General features: G+C 36.1%; 2 protein-coding genes across 2 annotated transcripts in view; one reads left to right on the top strand and one right to left on the bottom strand.

Annotated features, from left to right (window-relative positions):
* The window catches only part of LOC120484588 (uncharacterized), a 78,195-nt gene extending 61,222 nt beyond the window's left edge, over nucleotides 1–16,973 (bottom strand). Inside the window, exons 1-8 of the mRNA XM_039679865.2 lie at nucleotides 16,781–16,973; nucleotides 16,288–16,388; nucleotides 16,065–16,211; nucleotides 15,731–15,880; nucleotides 13,304–13,410; nucleotides 11,380–11,503; nucleotides 9,280–9,396; nucleotides 7,455–7,523 (exon numbers count right to left, since the gene is read on the bottom strand). Of these exons, the coding sequence (XP_039535799.2) occupies nucleotides 7,455–7,523; nucleotides 9,280–9,396; nucleotides 11,380–11,503; nucleotides 13,304–13,410; nucleotides 15,731–15,880; nucleotides 16,065–16,211; nucleotides 16,288–16,388; nucleotides 16,781–16,847 (882 nt within the window). The 5' untranslated portion in view covers nucleotides 16,848–16,973. The remainder of the gene's footprint in view (nucleotides 1–7,454; nucleotides 7,524–9,279; nucleotides 9,397–11,379; nucleotides 11,504–13,303; nucleotides 13,411–15,730; nucleotides 15,881–16,064; nucleotides 16,212–16,287; nucleotides 16,389–16,780) is intronic.
* An 814-nt stretch (nucleotides 16,974–17,787) lies between these two features.
* The window catches only part of mindy3 (MINDY lysine 48 deubiquitinase 3), a 33,373-nt gene continuing 27,966 nt past the window's right edge, over nucleotides 17,788–23,194 (top strand). The window contains exons 1-6 of the mRNA XM_039679836.2: nucleotides 17,788–18,539; nucleotides 18,979–19,058; nucleotides 20,515–20,575; nucleotides 21,366–21,524; nucleotides 22,183–22,234; nucleotides 22,558–22,672. Of these exons, the coding sequence (XP_039535770.1) occupies nucleotides 18,446–18,539; nucleotides 18,979–19,058; nucleotides 20,515–20,575; nucleotides 21,366–21,524; nucleotides 22,183–22,234; nucleotides 22,558–22,672 (561 nt within the window). The 5' untranslated portion in view covers nucleotides 17,788–18,445. The remainder of the gene's footprint in view (nucleotides 18,540–18,978; nucleotides 19,059–20,514; nucleotides 20,576–21,365; nucleotides 21,525–22,182; nucleotides 22,235–22,557; nucleotides 22,673–23,194) is intronic.

Raw genomic sequence — 23,194 nt, forward strand, 5'->3', positions numbered from 1 at the left:
GTGAAAAGGTTACCACACACACCGTTAACCTCATTCATATGACCCTATGACAGGACACATTCTTCTGATCACTGAATATGACTTACGAGGGTGTTACACACAGTGCTCCAGGAGCACATTCACACATTTGCACATCCATGCATGAACACAGAAGAACACATTAATCATGAACAGTGTTATTAGCCTAAAATGTCCCACAATGCACAGGCCTGCAAATGTGCAGGCTAATAACACTAAAATGTCCCATAATGCAGCAGGCCTGTGCATTTGCAATCTGACACACACACATACACACATTATGTCTGTTTCATCTCTTTTGATCGCTTTCTCCCTGCCCGGGATCTGGTGCTGTGTTAAAAAGCAAACAAGCTTTCTTCCCAAGCAATCACTAGAGACAGGGCAGGCAACGAATAATTAATGATTAGGCCCGGGTCGTTTTAGGAACGAGGGACCGAATATTCAAATGAGAATTTGAATTTTGAAAGCTGAGTGTTTTTGTCTGTGTATATGACTGCGCTTTACCTATTCAAATCACAGATTTTTTTTACATAAAATTAATTAAATTCACTTCCCTATTTACATGATATGGGATTTTAAAGTGAAATGAAAGGTGATTTTTAAGTGTAGTCACACAATACTAAAAGAGTATGAAAAAACGTATAATTCATTTTTTTACGTATAATTCACCCAAACAATTAAACTAATTTACTCACCCTCATGTCATTCCTCATTCTGCTCTCCCAAACCATCATGCTCATGCACTAAATTTCACTCTGTTCCCTATAATAATGTTGGATTACTTCAGAATGTTTATTCAGACGTTTATTGAAAATGCTTTTTTAGAGCTCAGCAGCATCTGTCCCTATTCACTTTCCCCGTTCAAAAAGAGAGTAGCTCTGACATACTAAATAAATGCTATAAAATTAACCTAACTTTTTGCTGCTCAGTTCACCATTCATTATTTGAGTTCAGGATCATAGAGAATGAGTGAGAGAAACAATAAAAAGAGAGGGTTGTGTCTATAAAGTCTGCAAAATCAAATTAAATATAATTCAGGATTAAAATCAAAATGTACAAAATATAAATCATATTAAGGACAATGAATGATGTGTTATATCAAATGCGTATGTCTATAATCCAACAAGAACCTCATTTTATATATTATTGAATACTGAACACAGATTGATGATTTGATTACATATAGATTACGTACAGCTACTTAAACTGATTTCTAAGTTAAGGGCTCTATGAAGAAAGTTCTGATTAAAGATACGAGATATGATGAACAAATAGTCTCTGGCATCTTTAGGTCAATGTGCTTGAAAACTGTGTGTGTGTGTGTGTGTGTGTGTGTGTGTTAACATCAAATGGTGCATGACAACACAGGCCTCTCAGCTCTCTCCAAGGCTTTAAAGTCATATCAAATAACAGTTTGATTTGTGCTCAATAACTCAGAGTCAGGGCCTGATGCACATTTCATTCTTTTCATTAGCTAAAAGTTCCTCTTACCGCCATTAAAAATGTCAGCCAATCACTCCAGCTTAGAGCTGCAGAAAAGCATTATCTCAATTACAGGAAAGCTCAGAGTGGCATTAGAATGGGAGTGAGCTTATGAGTGTTGCGCGAAGGGATTGAAACACACTGGCACACGACTCCAGGGTCATGGCAAAGACACTTCAGAAATATCTCTCTTTATAGTTCACACTGTAGGCAGGGGTGAAAAAAGTTTTATACTTGGTTTCATTTATTCACAAGAATAAATATACAGTAAATAGGCAAATTAAGGTAAATACGGGTAATACTGTGGTAAATAAACAATACTAACATGAACTGATAATAAAACATATGGACACTGATCTTGATAATTATACCTGGATATAAATCATTCTGAGCTAACACACAGTGTACAAATTGCGCAATTTATAGGTCATTTTTAAAAAAAAATAATTTTTATGACTTGCTAATTGACAACATTATTATGACGTTGCATGCTCGTAATTTTAACTGCAAAAATGTGTGTGAAAAAGATCGAAAAAGTAGCGCAAGCTAAGAAAAAATAAAAAATGTGAACACCAACGATCACCTTTGCCTTAACACAAAAAAGAAACACTCCTCAGTTCACTTTTTCAACCTCCTGAGACTGACCTGAGAGAAAAGAGTATCTTCCCAAATTATCATTCTTATCAGAGCTGTTGTGGATTACTGATGACCCTCTCTGAGCTGTGACACACACAAAACAAAAGAGCAGAATGAGAAAGAGATGGAAAGATGTGGAACGTGTTAAAAAGCCTTAGCTTAATCTATAAGATTCTGTCCTGTGATCCTTTACTCAGAGGAAAATCACTATAGAAGTCACATTTAAGTCTGCCACAATGTTAATCCTGTTTAAATGCGTCTTGACATCAACAAAACCCTTAAAATAAGACATTCTGACAAGTACGAAATCATGAAGTAGCATAGTGTAGCAAACCAAAGTAAAAGGTTCAAGGCTCAAACCCCACAAGACGATCCATGAACTCCATTGTGTCCTGTATTAAGTACTTGAAATCACTTCCAAAGAGCCAGCTAACTGACAAACAAGAGCTTAGACTTATACACAGTTACATGTCATTGTGTCAGTTCAAAGGGATTGATCCAGCAATGAAAATTCATTTATGCCTGCCTCACACTACAGGATGTTTAGGCGGATTTAACACCGACTTGTCGATGACCTCGATTACAGGTTGAATCTTGCACCTCCTGATCTGCTTCCATACGAATCGGGCCTGCACTGATCATATCAAACATATTTGATATTTAGGATTTTGAATGGGGATGAGAAAGACTGTGATTATCTCAGTACTGTCAAAATAGGTTGCAAGCTCAAACCCCACGAGACGATCCATTGTGTCCTGTATTAAATACTTTAAATCACTTTCAAAGAGCCGGCTAACTGACAAACTACAGCTTAAGACTTATATCCAGTTACATGTTATTGTGTCAGTTTAAAGGGATTGATTGAGCAATGAAAATTCATTTACTAACCCTCATGTCATTCCAAACCAGTATGAATGACTTTCTTTCATGGACAATAAAAGCAGAAATTTGGGATAAACAGAGTATTTTCCAGGGAATTACAATACCATATTTTTGAGAGAAAGTTTGTATGTTCAACAAAGGCTATTTGATCAAAAAAACAGTAACCCATTAAAATAACTATTTCTATTTGAATTTATTTTAATTTCTTAATTCTCTTAAAATTATTTTACATTTCACCAGTCTTCAGTCACATGCTGCTTAAGAAACATTTTCTTTTCATTATCACAGTTGAAAATTATAAATATCGTTATCAATTTCCAATATGGAATATTTTTTTTTAAACAACTGAAATCTCCAAACATATCATGGTAGAACCCTTCATAGCCTTCATTTAAGTGAATTAGTTTTAATCAATTTAGGTTAAACTATAAATAAAGAAATCAGGTTTTATATTTTGTTATGTAATGCAATAACATTCATAACATTAAGAGTGACTTATGCATCCAGAAACTTTTTAAGGTCAGTGTAACTTGGCTGAGTTGCTGGCCGCTGTGTTCACAGACAAAAAAGAAAAAGAAAAAAAAGTCTAGTATTATTTGATGAAGTGTACTGGTGTGTGGTCATTAGCTTCAAAAGCCTAATTAGCTCAGGTGTATGTATAACCTTGTGTGTGGGTCCCTAGGGTTTGAGTTTCTTTTAAATATCTCCCTCTTCAGAGATAATGAAGTCCACCGCTAGAGACATTAAACAGTACCTTTGTCACTTTGTTCAAATGGCAAGACTTCCTTCTCTTCCCAACCAAAGCATTTTATACAACTATATCTCTTCGGCTCTCTCCATCCTTCCCTCCCCCTCATTCTACTGCCCGTCACACTCTTCCTCTCCTCCCTCTATTCAGACCACTGGCAAAGAAAGACATCAATCTTGTGCTGTCACACAGTGTGTCAGGCTTTGACCCAAGCTGGAGTAGAGCAGGAAAAGGCCTTGCTAATATTGAGTTAGCTCATGCAGCATGCACTGCCACTACACACACTCTCAAGAGTCCTCAAAACTCATTTTGAATTGCCACAGTCTGACAGTTACATACATAGCCAACAAAACTAATATTGAATGTGCTCATGCAGGACATTACGGCAAGAGGGCACATATACATTAATCTATAAAGCAAGGAAAACAGATAATAGACCCTTCCTTGCTTCAAAGGATAACATAAAATAAAACTCACTATTTTGTTGCAAAATTGCAAGTATTTGTACAGTATTGCAAGATTTTACCTTAAAATACTGTCAGAATGTAAAATAAATTACATTTAGTTTACATTTCGTCATCAACAAGGCGAAAATGCTGATCTAAGTGGATAGAAGAGCAACTTTGACTAAAATAGCAACTTGTTACAACCGAGGTTTGCAGCAAAGCATTTGTGAAGCCACAACACGCATAACCTTGAGGCGGATGTGCTACAACAGCAGAAGACCCCACCGGGTACCACTCATCTCCACTACAAATAGGAAAAAGAGGCTACAATTGGAAGAATGTTGCCTGGTCTGATGAGTCTCGATTTCTGTTGAGACATTCAGATGCTAGAGTCAGAATTTGACGTAAACAGGATGAGAACATGGATCCATCATGCCTTGTTACAACAACAATGAGTTCACTGTACTAAAATGGCCCCCACAGTCACCAGATCTCAACCCAACCTTTTCGAGCATCTTTGGGATGTGGTGGATGGTAGCTTCGTGCCCTGGATGTGCATCCCACAAGCCTCCATCAACTGCAAGATGCTATCCTATCAATATGGGCCAACATTTCTAAAGAATGCTTTTAGCACCTTGTTGAATCAATTCCACATAGAATTAATGCAGTTCTGAAGGCGAAAGGGGGTCAAACACAATTTTTGTATGGTGTTCCTAATAATCCTTTAGGTGAGTGTATATATATATATATATAGTACATTACACTGTCAATAAAATAAAATAAAATCATGGAATAAAGAAAAGCTGTAAAATATTTGGTAAACTGTAAGTTACATTTACCTTTACATTTATGAATTTGACATTGCATTTCAAGGTACACATTTACATTTATCAGTTCTAGCTTTTCCTGGGAATCGAACCCATGTTACCAAGTTACCAACCCATATACTGTAAATCTGTAAATATTTGAACAACACATTATATGCTTTTTATGTGTGTAAAAAAGTGACAAAATTGTGGATTGTTTAAAAGTAAAAACTATGAATTACCATATAATTTAGGGCGAGAAAAACGTAATCATTTCAAATGAAACGTAAGACCGGCACCAATATGCCATACTTGAAACATTGTTACCACAGTTAAAAGATTGCAACCACAGTTATTTATTTTTTCCCCGTAAATTTAGCAGGATATTTTTGTGTATCAAGTGTGTCATGAGCCAGATATCAATAGATATGATAATATCGTAGCAGCAAGTCCCAGCTCATCCACTGGGTCTGACTAAACAGTGAAAAGTAACTTACATTATTACTTTATTAATATGTTTTAGTTAATATTTTTATATTATATAATTTTCATTTTATTAGTTGATTATTTATTATTATGTGTACTAAGGCATCATGTAAAATATAACTAGGGATGTTTACTATAAAAATATAGTTGAGCAATTTGGGCTCCGTTTTGCTGAAAGTTTAAAACTAAGTTTTTACACCAAGATCTTTAGAGCTTGGACTGCCTCTAGATATCTAAAATAGTCCATCCTGTCTCTCTCTCTTCTCTCTCTCTCTCTGTTTAGAAGTGCTCATCTTTCCCAGCTGTCCAATCAAAGGTCCTTGCTGCTGGGGGGCCCGGCTTCTGTCTAAACACCCGCTGTCGCAGAAACGACCCTACAACCTTTGGCATCATTTTGACAGACAGCCAGGTGACTGGTTTTTAATATTAATACGTCCCCCATGCTGAGAGGAGATTCTATTTGTGTTCGGCTAAGGGAGAGCATACGCTTTTAAAGTCAGGCTGCAGCACTCAGTCCTTCACTGTCTCCTCAGGATGAACCGAACAAATATAAGCAAGTGTGAAAAAGAGCTAAAGAAAAGTGAGCTCCACACAGCTGCCAATTTATCATTCTCTCTCTCTCTCAAACTGACTTTCACTTTTATAGCATCTCATCCTGGTCCTGCCTTATTTCATTGTCTCTCGACCCTGTCATTCTTTCTCTTTCCTCTTCGCTTCATTTAAATTCTCTGTTCTCTCACTTTTTCCGATACCTCTCTCCGAGTGCTGGACAGGTGTCAGGACATTCACACTCTCTGCACAAAAAGAGTCTTACTGCACACTCACACTCAACTGAAAAGGTCAAGGATAAGTGCGAATAAAATACCATTTCTGGATTATTCAGAGATCGCCTTAGCGCTGATAGAAAATGAGAAAAGAGTTTAAAGGGAAACTAATCTATAGTCTTAGCATTAATAACCATGGACATGATCTCGCTCAAAAAACAGCTGTGGGACTCCTTTACACTAACACGATAGACATAACTACTAACCAACACCTGACGACTATACAGTTCACCTCAACTTTGAATGGCTGTATCTCATAAACAAATGAGCTGCCTACCTAGACAGCATGTTAGGGCATCATGAGCTGATAATTATTATATATAATAATTATAATTATATATATATATATTTATTGTTGTCTATAGTAATGTTTCAGTCTCTGTCAATATCAGTACTCTCTATTTGAATAAGAGCTGTCAGTTAATTTATTTTGCAGGTTAATTTTCACAATAAGTAATCAATATTTGTATGTGAGGATCAGTCCTCTCAATACAACGTCAATATTTACTTATTTTTGCACTTATATCTCTTTTGCTTTGCAAAGCTGGTGGAATATTATATGAGGTAAAGCTGATTTGTTCAACTCATCAGCCACAACAGCCACGGAAATACACATTAGACAGTAAATAATTGTTCCGTTGACAATTATTACAACACACAGGGTGATGCTTTAGTCAACAGCTGCTATAGAGCACACATTAAAAGTTCTCATTACTCACAACACTGACAGCTTTAAGCCTGTTTGTGCTAATATTAGTGTACTTGTACAAGCTGTATTCTATAGGTCTTTAAACTTGCTTGCACAGCAAGAACGGATTGGTTTGGATTAAAGTGTGCTAATACAAGATAAAGTGTGCTAATAAAAAATGACTGGTTATAGAATGGATCCAATGCCCTGTGATGAAACAGTTTCTAACCCAATAGATTCAGTTGAATCCATGTATAAGACATCACCATCACCACTAAGACCCTAAATAATTACTGACACTATACGGTCCACTTCAACATGCAGTGGACACTACAGTTCGGTCTGCCAGAGAAGTGAGTGAATTCTATACTGGAAGGAAACTGACTGAAACATTTGAAATGGTCTTCTTAAAAGTGTTGAGCTAGACCATTGTCCTACCTCATACTCCTCGGCCTCGATCAGCAGTTTGGCTGTTGTTATTCTGGATTCATATGGTGGGATGTTGCTCTAAAACAAAAACGTAAAGAAATATTAACTGAGAGGTAAATTAAGGGTAATGAAAGACTTGATGATGTGAATTGATGAGAAAATGATATGAAAATTAATTGAAAAAAACTCAATAATGATTAATATTAGGGCTGTCAAATGATTAATCGCGATTAATCGCGTCCAAAATAAAAGTTTGTGTTTACATAATATATGTGGGTGCAGTGTATAATTATTTTATATATATAAATACACACACACGCTTGTATATATTTAAGAAATATTTTCATCTATATACTGTATATAGATTTATGTATAATTTATATTATATATACATATAAATATTTTTATTTAAATAATATTTTTTTCATAAAAATACATGCATGTGTGTGTATTTATATATATATATATATATATATATATATATATATATATATATATACACAAATTAATTATACACAGTGCAACCACATATATTATTTAAACACAAACTTTTATTTTGGATGCGATAATCGTGATTAATCATTTGACAGCCCTAATTAGTATACAATTAATTAGAAAATAAGTACACTGGCAAAAATAAGATTATTATAAGATAAGATTATTATACGGATAAGGATGTTTATTAAATAAGTCTATAATGATCACCAAGGCTGCATTTTTAAATTAAAATTGAAATATATAAATACAGAAATATTGTGATATATTAGTATAATTTAAAATAAATGTTTTCTATTTGAATATAATTGGAAAAGTTGCATTTTCAGCAGTCATTACTTTATTATTAATCAATCTAATATGCTCATGTGATTTTACAAAAAATGGGCTGCACGTGGAAGCTTTTTTTGTATTATTTTGTCCTGATGACAAAAGTTAAGTCACGTGGGTGGTGGGTGGCCGAAGTATACTTTGGGATTAATGGTCCATTAAGTTCTGCATGCGACTGATTTTCTCAAGGTCTCAATAGACATTTCAATAATCCTCTTCATAAACACTATTCTCTCTTTCAACATATCATCTCGCTTCATCTCTTGTGTTCATTGTAGTTTGTCTGTGATGTTATCAGGCTCATTATTGTATTGTAAATATACAGTAAACACAATTTGTTTCATCTCTATACTGGGAAAATATTTTCAGCTATGTAAAAAAGAGTTGATAAGAGTGCTGAACCTGATTACAACATGCTTCACAGATGCACTAACCCTCCAACCTGCCAGGAATTTCCAAACGTTGCAAAGCTGCATCTACATATCACAAATTTATGTCTAGTGCAAAGCAAGTTCCCTGAAATTTTAACCAGTAGGGAAGTAAACAAACTTTTATAAATTCCCTCAACGAGTCAGTTCAGGTAAGGCTTGTTTTTCTGTGGTTTCTTCAGCAGCGCAAAGCCCTACTTAACAGATGAACTGCGGAAATTCATTTAGATACAGAAACAAAAATATGTTTTTGAAAAAGCATGAAATGCGTAGCCTTGAGCAAAAAACAGGTTCAATGGAAAGCGTGATCACTTGATGGGGGAGCTGTGCGTGCGCACGTGTGGCCGCAGGGCTGGCCATGCAGCAAACTGCCACAGCCTTGACCTAGCTTTGAGAGAAAAATAAAAACATAAATAAGCTAGTTTGTTTTCTTTCTTCCCTTATCTTTCCTAGACTAAAACCGTCTTTGAGTGCAGTGGTATTTCCTGCCTTGCAATCAGAAAGAGGTCAAATGAAAGGTTGTGATGCATCCTATCTTCATCTCTCTGTTGCCTTTGGAACGCAAACACCTGTATACGCACCTTAGTCTGATTTTCTTCCTCCTCCATGTCGTGTGCTGCGCTCACCGATGACTCTTCCTTTTTCTGTAGGCTAGGTAACCATGACGACACGCTCTTCTTCAGGTAGTCACGCCCCTCCTGCATAAAGTGTGGTCAAATAAATTTGAAAGAGCCTCTCCAAGTATTGTAAAACTAAAAATACAGGTACATAGTACATGCCTCAGGAAAAGGAATAGGATGAGAGTAAGTAAGATTGGATGGGAGGTGATGGGATGTGAAGGATACTAGGAACTAGGATGTATAATGGAAAGACAAGAAGAAGGATATGCCAAGAGGAAGCTCTAAAAGATATGAGGAACTGGTATAGTGTCAGAGGAAGTTATAGAATGTATGATAAGAGGTAGTGGTATGAGATTATAGATAGTAGAATATGTTGAGAGGATGCAGTATCGGATGAAAGGCAGTAGATAAGGGAGAGAGAGAGAAAGAGACGATGACAGGAAGTAATAAAGGATGACAGGACGTGTATATGATGCAAATAAGTAGGAAATAGCTTAGGCAATATATCATGAGAGGAAGTAAGATGTTATGGGAGGCAGTGGGATGGGATAAAAGGACTCAGAACCAATAGGACAACAGGAAGCTCTGGAAGAGGAAGATGAGAAGAAGTGGTATAGAATGAGAGGAAGTAAGATAAGAAAAGATAAAGTAGTATAAAATGAGTGGAAATAGTAAAGCACGAGAGGAAGTGGCAGAAGGAAGGTTGACAGCTGAAAGGAAGCAGGATAGGATGAGGGTAAGAAGTAAAGGATGAGATGAAGCATTATACATTGAGAGAAAGCAGGATAGGATAAAAGGAAGTAGGTCAGAGTGAGAGAAAGTAAGATAAGATGAGGGGAAGAAGTGATGAAGGATGAGAGGAAGAGAGGAATATGATCCAAATAAGTAGGAATAGAAGGGGAATAATATATGGTATATGATGAGAGAAAGTAGTAAAGCATGGGAGGGCGAAGGAAAAAGCATGAATAAGATGAAATGGTCCGGGATAAGAGAAAGTGTTAAAAGACAAACTGGAACAACATAGGATGAGAAGAGAGAAAACAGTCATGGAACAGAGTAAATAGGATAGGATTAGGGTTAGGAAGCAGAATAGAATGACAAGAATTAGGATAGTACAACATGACACTATAAGATGAGGGGAAGTGGTATATGACGAAAAGAAGAGTGGTATGAGATAAAAATGAAGTAGGATAGGATGAGAGGAAGTAGTAAAGGATAAGAGGAAGTACAAAACGTTGCGAGGAAAATGAGAATGAAGGGATGAGATGAAGTTGAGAACTGAGAAGTAGGAAATAGAATGGACAATAAGAGGAGAGAAAGTAAGATACGGCAAAAGGATGTCGCATACATTGAGAGCATGAATAAGAGCAAGTTGTACAGGATTATAGAATGTGGTAAAGAATTAGAGGGAGCAATACAGTATGAGAGGAAGTGACAGGATGTGATGAAAAAGCACAAGCATGAAAAAGGTTGAGGTTAGAGCACACAAAGGGACTCAAGCTTATGATTGTTAAGTCAAGTTCTACTGTCAGCTCTCTGAAGGGAAATGGAACTGTCCTCTGAAGTGAAAATACTCACAAATGTTGCAAGCATTTTAAGCTGCACACTGATGCTCAACTCTTTTTTAGGATTAGTGGATGTGCTGGTCTTATGTTTGTTTGCCCCCTAATGGTTCAGTGAGGAACTGCATCTATGTGAATGTGTTTGCACTTGTAGAAAATCAGTCCCACCGGTGGGTCCTTTTCTACAAGCTTGTTCTATTAATGGTTTACAATTCACTACCTGTCACCTAACTCTCATCTTTGTCTATTTCTCACACAAAAACCAAGCATACATTCCCAAAAACCTGTCTCTCTTACTCGCTCATTCTCTTGCACACAATTTTGGTCTGTGTCTCCTCAGAAACACATGACTCAGCTCTCTCAGCTGCTCTCCACCTACAGTAATTATGACTGCATAATGACCCGTATCTCAGAACACTTTTCTTTCTAAAAGTGCAGTTATCCGGTGAGATGGTGAGGGGAACTCTGGGTAATTCACTCCACATATGTCCTGTTGTACCTCAGTTTTCTCAATGCTGAACAGATAGCTGGCCATCAGCTGCAGAGCCTCAGGGTTGTGTTCGTCGTACTGTAGAGCTTTATCGATGGCCTCTTTACAGCGGTCAGCAGCGCCCTCCTCCATGCTGTCAAAAAAGAAAATTGTTATTTAAAGCACATAAAAATCATTCAGTGTTATTAAAGTTATCATCACTAACCATGTGTATGTTCATTTTTTGTGTGTGTAAAAACCAAGTTTTGCAAATGTTTTCAAAGAAATTATGATCAATCAATAACTTTGATTTAACACTTTGATAAAATTTACATTTTTCCAAACCGAAACAATGAAAGGTAGAAGGATAGGACAAGAAGAAGTGAAAAAAGGATAAGGATAGAATAGTATAGTATAACAGTTAATGGTATTAGGGCTGTCAAACGATTAATTGCGATTAATCGCATCCAAAATAAAAGTTTGTGTTTACATAGTATATGTGGGTGCACTCACTGTGTATAATTATTTTGTATATATATAAATACACACACATGCATGTATATTTAAGAAAAAAATATTATTTATATATATAGTATATACATGAAAATATTTATTAAATATATACAAACATGTGTGTGTATTTATATATGAAGAGTTCAGATGCAAAAGCCTCTAAATGCCATTTGAAATTTTCTTCTTTAATGATGATTTTTTTATCAAACTTGTATATTTAAGTTCAGTAATTTCACTTAAATGGCAATGATAATTACCTATTAATTGTTATTTAAGTGAAATTACTGAACTTAAATATACAAGTTTGATAAAAATCATCATTAAAGATGAAAATTTCAAATGGCATTTAGAGGCTTTTGCATCTGAACTCTTCATATCTATATATATATATATAAATAATTATACCCAGTGCACCCATATGTGAGCACCCACTATGTAAACACAAACTTTTATTTTGGATGTGATTAATCACGATTAATCAATATACAAACATGTGTGTGTGTTTATAATATATATATACATCATTTGACAGCCCTAAATGATATAAGGTGAGAGAAAGTAGGGTACATTAAGAAGTAGTAGTGCAAGATAAGGATAAGAGGACATATGATAAGATAAAAAAAGCAATACAGGAAAAGTGGAAGTATGGGGGATATGGGGGGAAATACTGCATAAAAATTGTTTATGAACACTTTCACACAGAAATGATATAAGAACTCCAGTTATTTTTTAAACATACAAACATTGTGTCTTGTAGCTTGATCTGTGAACAATGTCTGCACAAAATTACAAGTTTGACCAATAATTGAACTAAACCAGAGTTTCCACAGTACCCAAGGGCATCCAAACACTACTGAAGAAAATATTATTTGTTAGCACATACACTTGCTCTTGATTTTCCAGTTATCGCCTGCAGCAAACATGTACCAAAACAACAAACCAGATACACACATTCAACCATAAAGTACATCAATAAGAAAAGGCACAGACAAACTGAACTTTGCTAGATGCTGCTGCTGTACCTTCAAATGTACATCAATGTGTGAAATGGTATGATTCTTTCATATAATCAATAACCCTGACGCTTTGAATTTCAATCTCAACGTTTGAATGAAATCACGCTATGCCAAGATCCTCGGCAATCAACACTGCATTTCATCTCTCTCCTACCATTCAACCATCCTGAATTCCCAACCCTCTTCCTCACTCTATCCCTCTATCAACCAGTCTGTGATTAGATCGTTTCTGCAGGCCTCAGAACAGATGGGCTCATGTCTGTTGTGCTGTCCCAGGTGTGTGTGTGTGGCATATCATGTCATCAGGTACGGAAAGCCAAAAAGGTTGAGAAATGAAAAGAGTGAGAAAGGCCAGAGCAAACAAAGATTGGCAGAAGATGAATAAATGCCAGCATACATCTGTGTAAAAAGGAAAAGAAATTTACCAGAGATCTGTGAAGAAGATTTCAGCGATGGAACAGAAAGCCACAGAGACCTCCTTCCTTGTGACAGCAACCTCTGAGGGGAATGCGGCCGCTCCAAATGCACTAGCCTATCAGGACAAAGATCCACACATGACCATGAGTTAAATTAATAATTCACTCATGAATTCATTTCATTCCACACTTCTTTTTTTACATGGAATTCAATAACAAGCTTTGTTCAAACAGTTGCTAATAGAAAATAAATAACATGAGAATCATGTGCTAGATGAAAGCTTTGTTTGACGAACAGACCAAATTTAAGTCTCTGCTGAGGATCTCAAAATAAATATGGCACACGTTCATCACACAAAGCCATCTTATGGCTTCAAAAGACTTGAACTAGAGCACAATAGTTTTAAAATATTTTCATGGCAAATTATAATATTAATTTCATTTTATGAATTCATTATAATTCATTAATTCATGAATTTTCATTTTTATTAAAATGTGTGTGTGTGTGTAGTTTTTTTAATTATCATTACCTATCCCTTAAGCACAATCAAGAGATATTCACAATCAGTTGTTATAATATATAAAAATTGTCAAATATTATTATGTTATTGTCAGATAATAAGAAATAAAACTACAAAATATCACCCGACCGCAGTGATTCTCAACCTGGACACCTAAGCCCAATAGGGGCCACAGGACGACATAGAATAATTTAAATTAATATATTATATCGTACATAACATATTGGAATCACAATTAACACACTCAGTTTCTTTAAAAATAAGGAGCTTTGTCATACTGGACAGAAGAAACACTTGAAGAAAATGTGATGGTCAAACCGATTGAGAACCACTGCTTTACAGGTCTTCACTGTCAGCATGCACCTTTCTAAATGTCATAATCATTTGTTAACAAACAAGTATTCATTACTTTAATAAGCTCATTGTTTCTGCATAAAAATATTGCATTTGTTTAAATTAATCTTTTTTTTTTTTTTTAGCTAACTGTGATATTGTATATGTACATTTCTGAAACACGTAACTTAGTTACCTTGGATAACATGGATAATATGGACTGGAAATGATGTGTATTGTGAAAGGCGCTATACAAATAAACGTGAAATGAATGAATTGAATCCGGTGATTTTCTGCTTACGTTTGACTGCCCTCTAGTGCTGAAAGATTGCACTGCACATTTAACACTAAAGAAATCCAATAGCTGTTTTCTTTTGACAAGTCATTTAGACCACTGAGGATGCATGTCTCACCCATGGGGTCACAAAGCTCAGGGCATTGTTCACAGCATTTAAATCCAATCCACAGTAATGTATGCACAACAAGAACAGCATGTGTGGTCATTTCAATTGATTGCAGTTTGCTTTGATGTAAAACAACGTCTGTGGCCAAGTGGTTTTCAATAGATTTCCACCTACAGGAACAACACACATCTGTTCTTCTGTATATTCCATTTAACCAGCCCTGCATAGACAGACACAAACGTCAAACAAAGGCCTCTGGTAAGACTGGCTCAGCATGACTAAATGTTTCCTATATCAGATTCAGCAACTAACTTAATCAATGCAAAGAAAGTGCTGTCCACTGGGAAAACGCACCATAATGATGGAATGCATCCATTATACATTAGCTAAAGCTCTGGGAGCTCAAAACAACATGACAATTCCTTCGTATCTTAGAGAGTATATTCTGGTCTCAGCTAGTCATTCTCCATTTTAGAGTTCTGTGGAACGTTAAAACACATACTGTTCTGTTAATCTGCTACAACTGTACGTATACTGTTTTCTTAAAAATATACATGGTTTATTCTTGCTAAGACTCACTGAATCATCTTAGTACTTGTCCATTATATTTACTAAACTAGAACAGTGTGTGCAACTTGAGACCAACAGTTTAGGTTTAGCCTTAGTATTTCACGTGTAGTATTAGGCACCTGTTTTACTGAGGGTCATCGCACATTTCAAAATATTGGGTAGACCGGGGCTAGTTGACACACTGTTTGCTCTTTAAGTAAATGTTTTTCAGGGTAGGTTCATTTTTCAGCACCAATTTCTCTATAGGCACATACCATAAAGTATTCCAATTTAAGATGTCTCTGAACTATTTGTTTGAAATGAACGAACAAAACTGTTCGAAAACAAGTATTTATATAATTGGATACACCGATTTTTTATGATTCTTTGATGAAAAGAATGATCAAACCAATAGCATTTTTTCATAACAGTGTCTTTACTGTCACTTTTTTATCAATTGAATCCCTCCTTGAAGAATAAAAGTATTAACTTCTTCCAAATTACTAATCTCAAACCTTTGAAAGACATATATAAATATTTTTATCATGTATATAAATGTGTAAAGGCAACAATCAAGTGAACCAAAAATTCATTTAAAATGCATGAACTTGGTATAAGTGTTGTCTTGCCTCATTGGTGTGTTTGTCCATGGTGTTGAGCATGACTTCAGTTCCCTTACTGAAGTACTGTACAGCCTCCATGCCTGCATGAATCTGCCCCAGGTACATGTACTTACTATGGCCCTCATCTGGACTGAGCTCCACAGCCTTCAGATACACGCACACTGCTGTCAAGGACAATAACAAACAAACTCGCTAAAACCCTCTTTAAAAAAACGGCTAGACAAAAACAAGACTAGAAGCTTCATGTGGACAGTACAGGTTACATATACACGACAATATTCAAGTGATTTCATAATAAAAGACCATTGAATTGTGGTAGCATAGTATGTTTAAAGGATATTTGTTTAGCTTTCTCTACATCTCCCAGCTCGGCACAGATGTTCCCCAACATGTCCAGGATGGTCAGGTTAGTCGGTTCAATATCCAGCGCTCGCTGACAGTACAGACTGGCCATGTCAAAGTCAAAGTTGTCTATACACTCTTCAGTCTGAGAGGCATGGAGAAAGTACACTAGTGAAATCTGAAAACAAGACCTAAAATTTCATTTCTATTAAAAATTTTACCTTTTCCAATAATTGATCGACAGTGTATTTTTCAGCTGTTTTCTTTTTGGCCCTTTCCTGCATCTTTGCTTTCATTCTTTCCTGTGGTGACATCAAGGCACCTGAGCATAAACAAAAATATTTTAAAAAGTTAGTAACAACAAAATCAAACCTTTTGAGGGCAGGATATGGCTACAAAATGAGTTTAATGTAAATAAATCTAGATTAAATAGTACAGTTTTGACACATTTGCCAACACTTCTTCCCCCCCCCCCCCCCCCAAAAAAAAAAAAAATTAAAATAAACGCCACATGGCACATGAAACACATTGCAGTGTCATATTTACATTAAACCGTTATTGTCAAAACAAGAAGAGGTGACTATCATGTCCAGTCTATATAGCAAGAAATTGGTTTAATTGATGTTGGATTTGAAATAATATGTATAAAAGTTTTAATTTTCGTTTAACAGCAATGCCAGATAGATTAACAACTGATTGCTAAAACTGACATACCTCCATTTGGTTTGGTGTCTTTTCTTTTAGCTTTGCTTTTCTTTTTAGTTTTTGCTTGTCCGCCCATTGTTGTTAAATAAAAACTGTGTATTTATCTTACTTTGTGTGTAGAGGAAAATACTTCTCCGCTTGGAGGAGCGTGGTCAGGATTCACTTGCCTGCGTGAAAATATGCATGGGCTACAACGTGAAAGAGAAAGATTGACTTCCTGTTACATCTTTAACAAAATAAAAGTCTCCAATGTTTTCCGAAGCGCAGATGTTTCTTTTGATTTTCTTTCCCACGAAACGGATTATCTTCTAAATGCACATTTCAGAGAGAAAAAAAATGTGGCCACATTAATAAAAGTTTAGAAAGTAATAGGCGAGATATATTTAAACCAGGTATGATACAGGTATGATTTAATATCCCGTGTAAATGTTGTTAAATAATTTTAAACTAAGTATTGGTGAAATATGTATATGGTATAAGTTTGCACATATTTAAATCTTTTTTCTTTTCTTTTTTTTTTTACTTATTAATTATTTTATTGTGAATTTATACCTATGATTTATACACATAAATTAATCCCATAGCAGTTATCCCAAACGCACATTTTGCCAGAGGGCTATATGTAAATAGGCATTGTTCATGTAAATATTATCTGGAGGAGGAATTTTTATTTTATTTTTTTTTTTTTTGGACCATCTATTGTTCACTGCACAATTTATAGGCTTGAACATTGTCGGCAAGAAATCACTATAACCTCTGTGGGTGTGCCTACTTCACTGTCGGTATTTTAAGAATTTATGCCATGGCTGCCTAATCTCTTTCTTATGTAATATTGCTTTAGCCAAGATTACTGTATATTCAAACTCAGCCTCCGTGTTGTAGGCGGGCAACCCAAGACGTCACATCGTTGCCGTGTGATTGATGGACGGAACAGCCAATCAAATATTTTTCTCGCTTAACGTCACCAGAACCTTCTCGATTTGAACCAATCTCTCACAAAGTCGAACTTGAGGTAGAGGAGCACAGCACATAGTAATAAACTGAATGGATCAGAGAGCACTCTGCTCTGCTGTTACCACAGCGAGCAGTTTACATTGAAATCCTCAGTATTTTCTCGCGGTGTTCTCGAGTGGAGTTGACAGTCGTTGGCTACTCTTAAAATAGGTTGTCGGAGGAACGAACCAAACGTTTGTTTTTTTGACGTCTAACGTTAGGTGATGTAGCAAGCCATGGTAAGTGAGTTACTTCAGTGAGGACATACCAGGCCTGTCTACTTAAACAGACAGAACAGAAACCTTGAATTAAGGAAGCGAATACTGGATAAGACGTAAGATAACATTAACGTTCATTTCATACACAAATTAAACCCGTATGAGGTTAACGGAGCGGCTGTAGTGTGCTGTCGCTAGAGGCTGCGTAAGTTAATCAAAATACGTTCTTTCACGATTTTTGGCGCGAGCGTTCGATCATTCGTCGCTCGCGGGACAGTTTAACTTGCGCATCTGTGGCCAATGCCACTAAAGAAAAATCTTCAAGATTTAGCGGAATACAAAAGCAGGCCAGGGCGAGTTCACTAGCCACGTCGCGTGCACTACAGTGGTTAGCTGTCACAAGGATCTCCATTGGTCTTGATGCTTGTTTTTGAGTTAATATCAACGAAGATCAAGAGACGAAATGTCAGATACGAGTAAAGAAGTGGTGGATCTGGTGTGGGGCAGACCTAGTGGCGGAGGAGTCCCTGCATCCCTCTTCCGCAGGTGGTCTCAAGGTAACAGTTAACGTTAAGCGATCGGAACACATTTTAAAACACCATAAGTTTCACATGCCGATTTAGTAAAAGGTTATTGAGTAAAACTAAAAATAATACTGTAACGTTAACGTTAAATTACTGGGGATCACACCTATCCAGGTTTTTATAGTCTTTCCGGATGAAATCATAGTCTGAAGGCTAGCTTAAAAAAATCTGAGCAAAAGTCATGTTGTGTAATCCTGCCTGAATGCTGACTCAAATTATGGAGGTTAAATCTCATTTTCAAGGATATACATCCATTACTTGTGTTGTAAAAATTCTGTTGTCGTCAGCAAAGAAGGCCTATGCCAAGTCCATATTACTTCATCTTGACTGCTTGCCCAGTTGAATTGTGACTTGCTTAATTGAGACTTGTGACATTGGCTAAGATTTGTGTTTGCTGCATTTCTGTCCACAGGCTTTGTGTTCACTGAGGCCGAGCCCTCTGCACTGGAGCAGTTCGAAGGTGGACCGTGTGCTGTCATTGCACCTGTACAGGTATTTACCTTTCTTTCGACAAACATAAAAGCTGCATTGTAGTGATGCAGAATACAGGTTGGTGACAAATTACAAAAAAATGTGGGTCAACTGCAACCATGCTGAACTATGTATTGTTGTTTAACAACATGTCAAGTGTTCAGATGATGGAACATCCTTTCAAAATACTTTTATTAGACAAAAATTCCTATTAGAGATTTTGAACTGACATCTTACTACACTCTCCACCGCTATCATTAAAACACCGTGACCCAATGAAGAATCCTTCCTTTGGAAGAATTGGTTTCCATACTGATTTCTGCCAGCTCATGTTTACCTTATTAAAGGGATAGTTCAAACAAAAATGTCAATTATACCATTACTTACTCACCCTCAAGTTGTTCCCAACCTGTATGAGTTTCTTTATTCTTTTGAACACACAATATGACATTTTGAAGAATTTTGGTAAGCAGACAGCATCCCATTGACTTCCATAGTAGGAAAAAATTACTATAGAAGTCGATGGCTACCGTCAACTGTCCAACGTTCTTCGAAATATCTTCTTTTGTATTCAATAGAAGAAAGAAACTCAACCCATAGAGGTTTATGAGTGAACTATCCCTTTGAAGTTTTTGGGTGAACTATCCCTTTAAGACACTTTATTTAGGGGTTTCCTTTCATTTGTCTGCTGTCTTTTATTTATATCACAGGGGTAAAGCTACAGTACATAATTTTGTTCCGATTTTCCCCAACACTAGTTGGCAAAAGCCAGTTTGCAGATTTTGGGTTAGGTTTAGTTAGGAGTTGTCCGGATTTTTTCAAACATGTTTGATATTTTAAGCCAGTTTTTGGAATGTATGTTGTTTTTGTTTTACAATTATATATTATCTTCATGTGTCTCCTAATGAGATTCATGTTTCAAGTCAAGTATATTTATATAGTGCTTTTTACAATATAGAATTCATCAAAGCAGCTTCATGTTATCAATCAAAACATAACAACAATGTTCGTTTCTTAGTGGAAAAACATCCATGTTTGATAGAGCTGACCAAGGGTATATTACTGATTAATTAATGGTTAATTAATTTGAATATCCCCAAAGCAAGCCAGAGGACACAGTGGCAAGGAACCGAAAAGTAGGTAACTTTGAAATAAAAAGTCCACATAAATAAATAAAGTCCATAATGGTTTCCTAAAAACTCTGTCAGGTGACCCAATAGGGGGAAAAAAAAAACTTGGGAGAACCCAGGCTCAGTCAGGGGCCAGTTTTCCTCTGGCGGTTATGAACTAGAGGCTGGATTTACAGTATCTGTAAGGTAAAAATGTATGTGAATGTCATCTAAACAGACTTTAACCTACCCTATCCTGTAACTCTGTTTGTAATGCTGTGGTAATTGACATGCTATTTTGTTAGATTGTTTATTTTGTCTGGTTAAGTGGAGCTCTAATGATTTGTGTTTTGTTTGCTATTCCTCAGGCGTTCCTGTTGAAGAACATTCTGTTTAACACTGAAGGCTCAAACTGGAAAGATATTTCAGGTTTGCTGTTCATTATTTTAAAGAGAATTCCACCTTGTTTCCACTTTTGGGTACTGTCTATAACACTCAAACTAGGCTCTTTACAGCATCTCAAACCTCTCTTTAGGATAGAACGATAATCTGAACCTACTCTAAGTTATGTTTCAGGTTCTGAAGTCATTGTAGTGTATTCTTTCTGTTATTTAAAAAGACCATGCAATAATACGTGGCTTATTAAACGTGAACAATAAATATAATTTGAGTTTTGTTCCAATATGTCAATATTTACTCATTTTTATTGGTTTCTGCATGATATGTTATGTAGACTAGACAATAGACTACTATAATTTGATATTTAGACTGTGTGCCAATACATAAATAATGCATTGATATAAGTGCATTTTGGAAATATGATGCCATAAAAGTGCAAGACATCCTGAATCTTATTACATAAGCAGAAGGGACTATTACGCATCTTCTTGTGGTCAGTTTGAAGCAAGCTCCGCAGCAGACTTCTTCACGACTGTCAAATCGGTGTTATGTCACAAAAGTGCTGACTGGTCGGAAGACTGCAAGTGTTTAGGTTGCCATTTGGGACAGGGCCAAGTATGATATAGGAAATAGAACGGGCATCAGTTTGCCTTCTGGAATTTGCCACATTGCATCCTGTGTAGTAGACAGCATCACTGATGATAATGGGTGTCTATCTGCTTTTGTCACATTGTGTTGGGCTGCTCGTGTCTGGTGTTAGTCAGTGCAACATCTTTACTGCAGCTTAGAAATCAATGCTTGGCTTGATCTACCCCTACAGAGGAAGAGCAGCGGACGGTCCTGTGCTCCACCCTCAGTGAGATTCTGGAGTCAGCCTCCCTCAATAAAACACAGGCATTTCACCTGGCCACCTGGCCTCGTGATAAAACCACAGACAGACACCCTGAGCCCGAGTCCAGCCAAACTACTGACACACCAAGTAAGAGAATTTATAACAGTCTTCCTGGATTTTGTATAGATACTGAACAAGACTACATGCCAATGCTTGAATAATACACTGATCCCTAATGTTTGGGTTATACGCAGCAGGGACATTATCTCTTATTTATTCGCCAGATCTCTTAATAGATCTCTTAATAGCAAACTAAATGAATGATCTGCTAGTTAACTGGAGATGTTTTATTTATTTGTATTGGGTACATCAGTGTTTCAAAAAGTGAATGTGTGTGAAACCATAGTAAAAAACTATTGATGTTGATTGACGCCAATCAGAAGTTCATGTTTTTTTTTTTCTGTCTATTTGAAAGTTAGGCTAGGCTAATAAACGTGTCACATTTTATACGGCCTGATTATGTCATTTTTTTAAGTTACATAGCCTGCATCCAGTTTTCCTCAACTTGACTAATTAAGAGGCGATATTTGACCAGCATATCATCAAAATGTCCGTAAAACGAAACCTCTGCCGGTCACTTTGAACGACACCTTTTTTTTTCTTTTTTTTTTTTTTTTTGCGGAAACTCTGATACACAGCATGCTGGGTTGTATATTCTCATTAACAGTGTACAGTGATCTTACAAATAATTTCTTTGGATTGTTGTCTTGTTAAATGCATTTGTTTTTGCATGGTGTGTGTTTAGCTGCTTTGGCTGCCGAGGAGCTTGGCTTTGAGAGGTTTCACAGCGTCATCCAGTAAGTGCTCAAGCTCTCTTTTTAATGCAGCGTCATGTTTGTTCCTCTTTTCTCATGTCTTTCTTTTCCTTGTACTTAGGGGTGTCACAATTCTCCAAATTCTCGATTTGATTACATTTTCAATTCTAAGGTCACGGTTCGAAATCGTGACGCCCTTACTTGTACTACAAAATATAGAAATCACTGGCAGATTACTTAAAATAAATCGGGCTCAGCTTAAAATAAAGCTTAAGTCTAAATTGGTCAGTAACTCGTGACATTGTACCTCCTACAGTAAGGATCTTCCCCAATTGACAGTCACATTGTGGTTACTCCTTCCTCAGGAAGAGGACTCTCAGGACTGTTGCGGAGCTGAGAGAGGCTGTGTTGTTACTGTACGACACCTGGAAAAACAAATTCGGAGTTCTGCTTTTCCTGTACTCTGTCATACTTACAAAGGTATAACTTTACATTTTTCCACCTAAGAGGTCTGAATTTGTTTGTTCCATTGAAACACAGGAGAACGAGCTTGCATGGTAAACCTTCTACAGTAACATTATGGCCTGTATTTTTTTAAATGTTTTTGAAAGAAGTCTCTTATGCTCAAGGCTGCATTTATTTGATCGAAAATCCAGTAAAAAAACAAAAACAAAAAAAAACACCACAATATTGTGAAGTATTTTTACAATTTAAAATAGCTGTTTTATCTTAAAATATTTTAAATTGTAAATGATTATTTTCGTGACAAAGTAAGTAAAGTAAGTAAACTTTATTTATATAGCACTTTTCACAGACAAGTAGGGTCACAAAGTGTTTCACAGTAAAAAAAATAAAATAAAATAATAATAATAAAAGAAATAAAAACCACAACACACATTACATCAACACCATATAGCTAGTTAAAAGCTTGTCTAAAAAGATGTGTCTTAAGGTGTTTACTAAAATTTTCTACCGAGTCCAAAGCTCTCAAGGCTAATGGAA

This window comes from Pimephales promelas, chromosome 12 (genome assembly GCF_988280905.1).
Source record: "Pimephales promelas chromosome 12, fPimPro1.hap1.1, whole genome shotgun sequence".
In the NCBI taxonomy this organism is placed as follows: domain Eukaryota; kingdom Metazoa; phylum Chordata; class Actinopteri; order Cypriniformes; family Leuciscidae; genus Pimephales; species Pimephales promelas.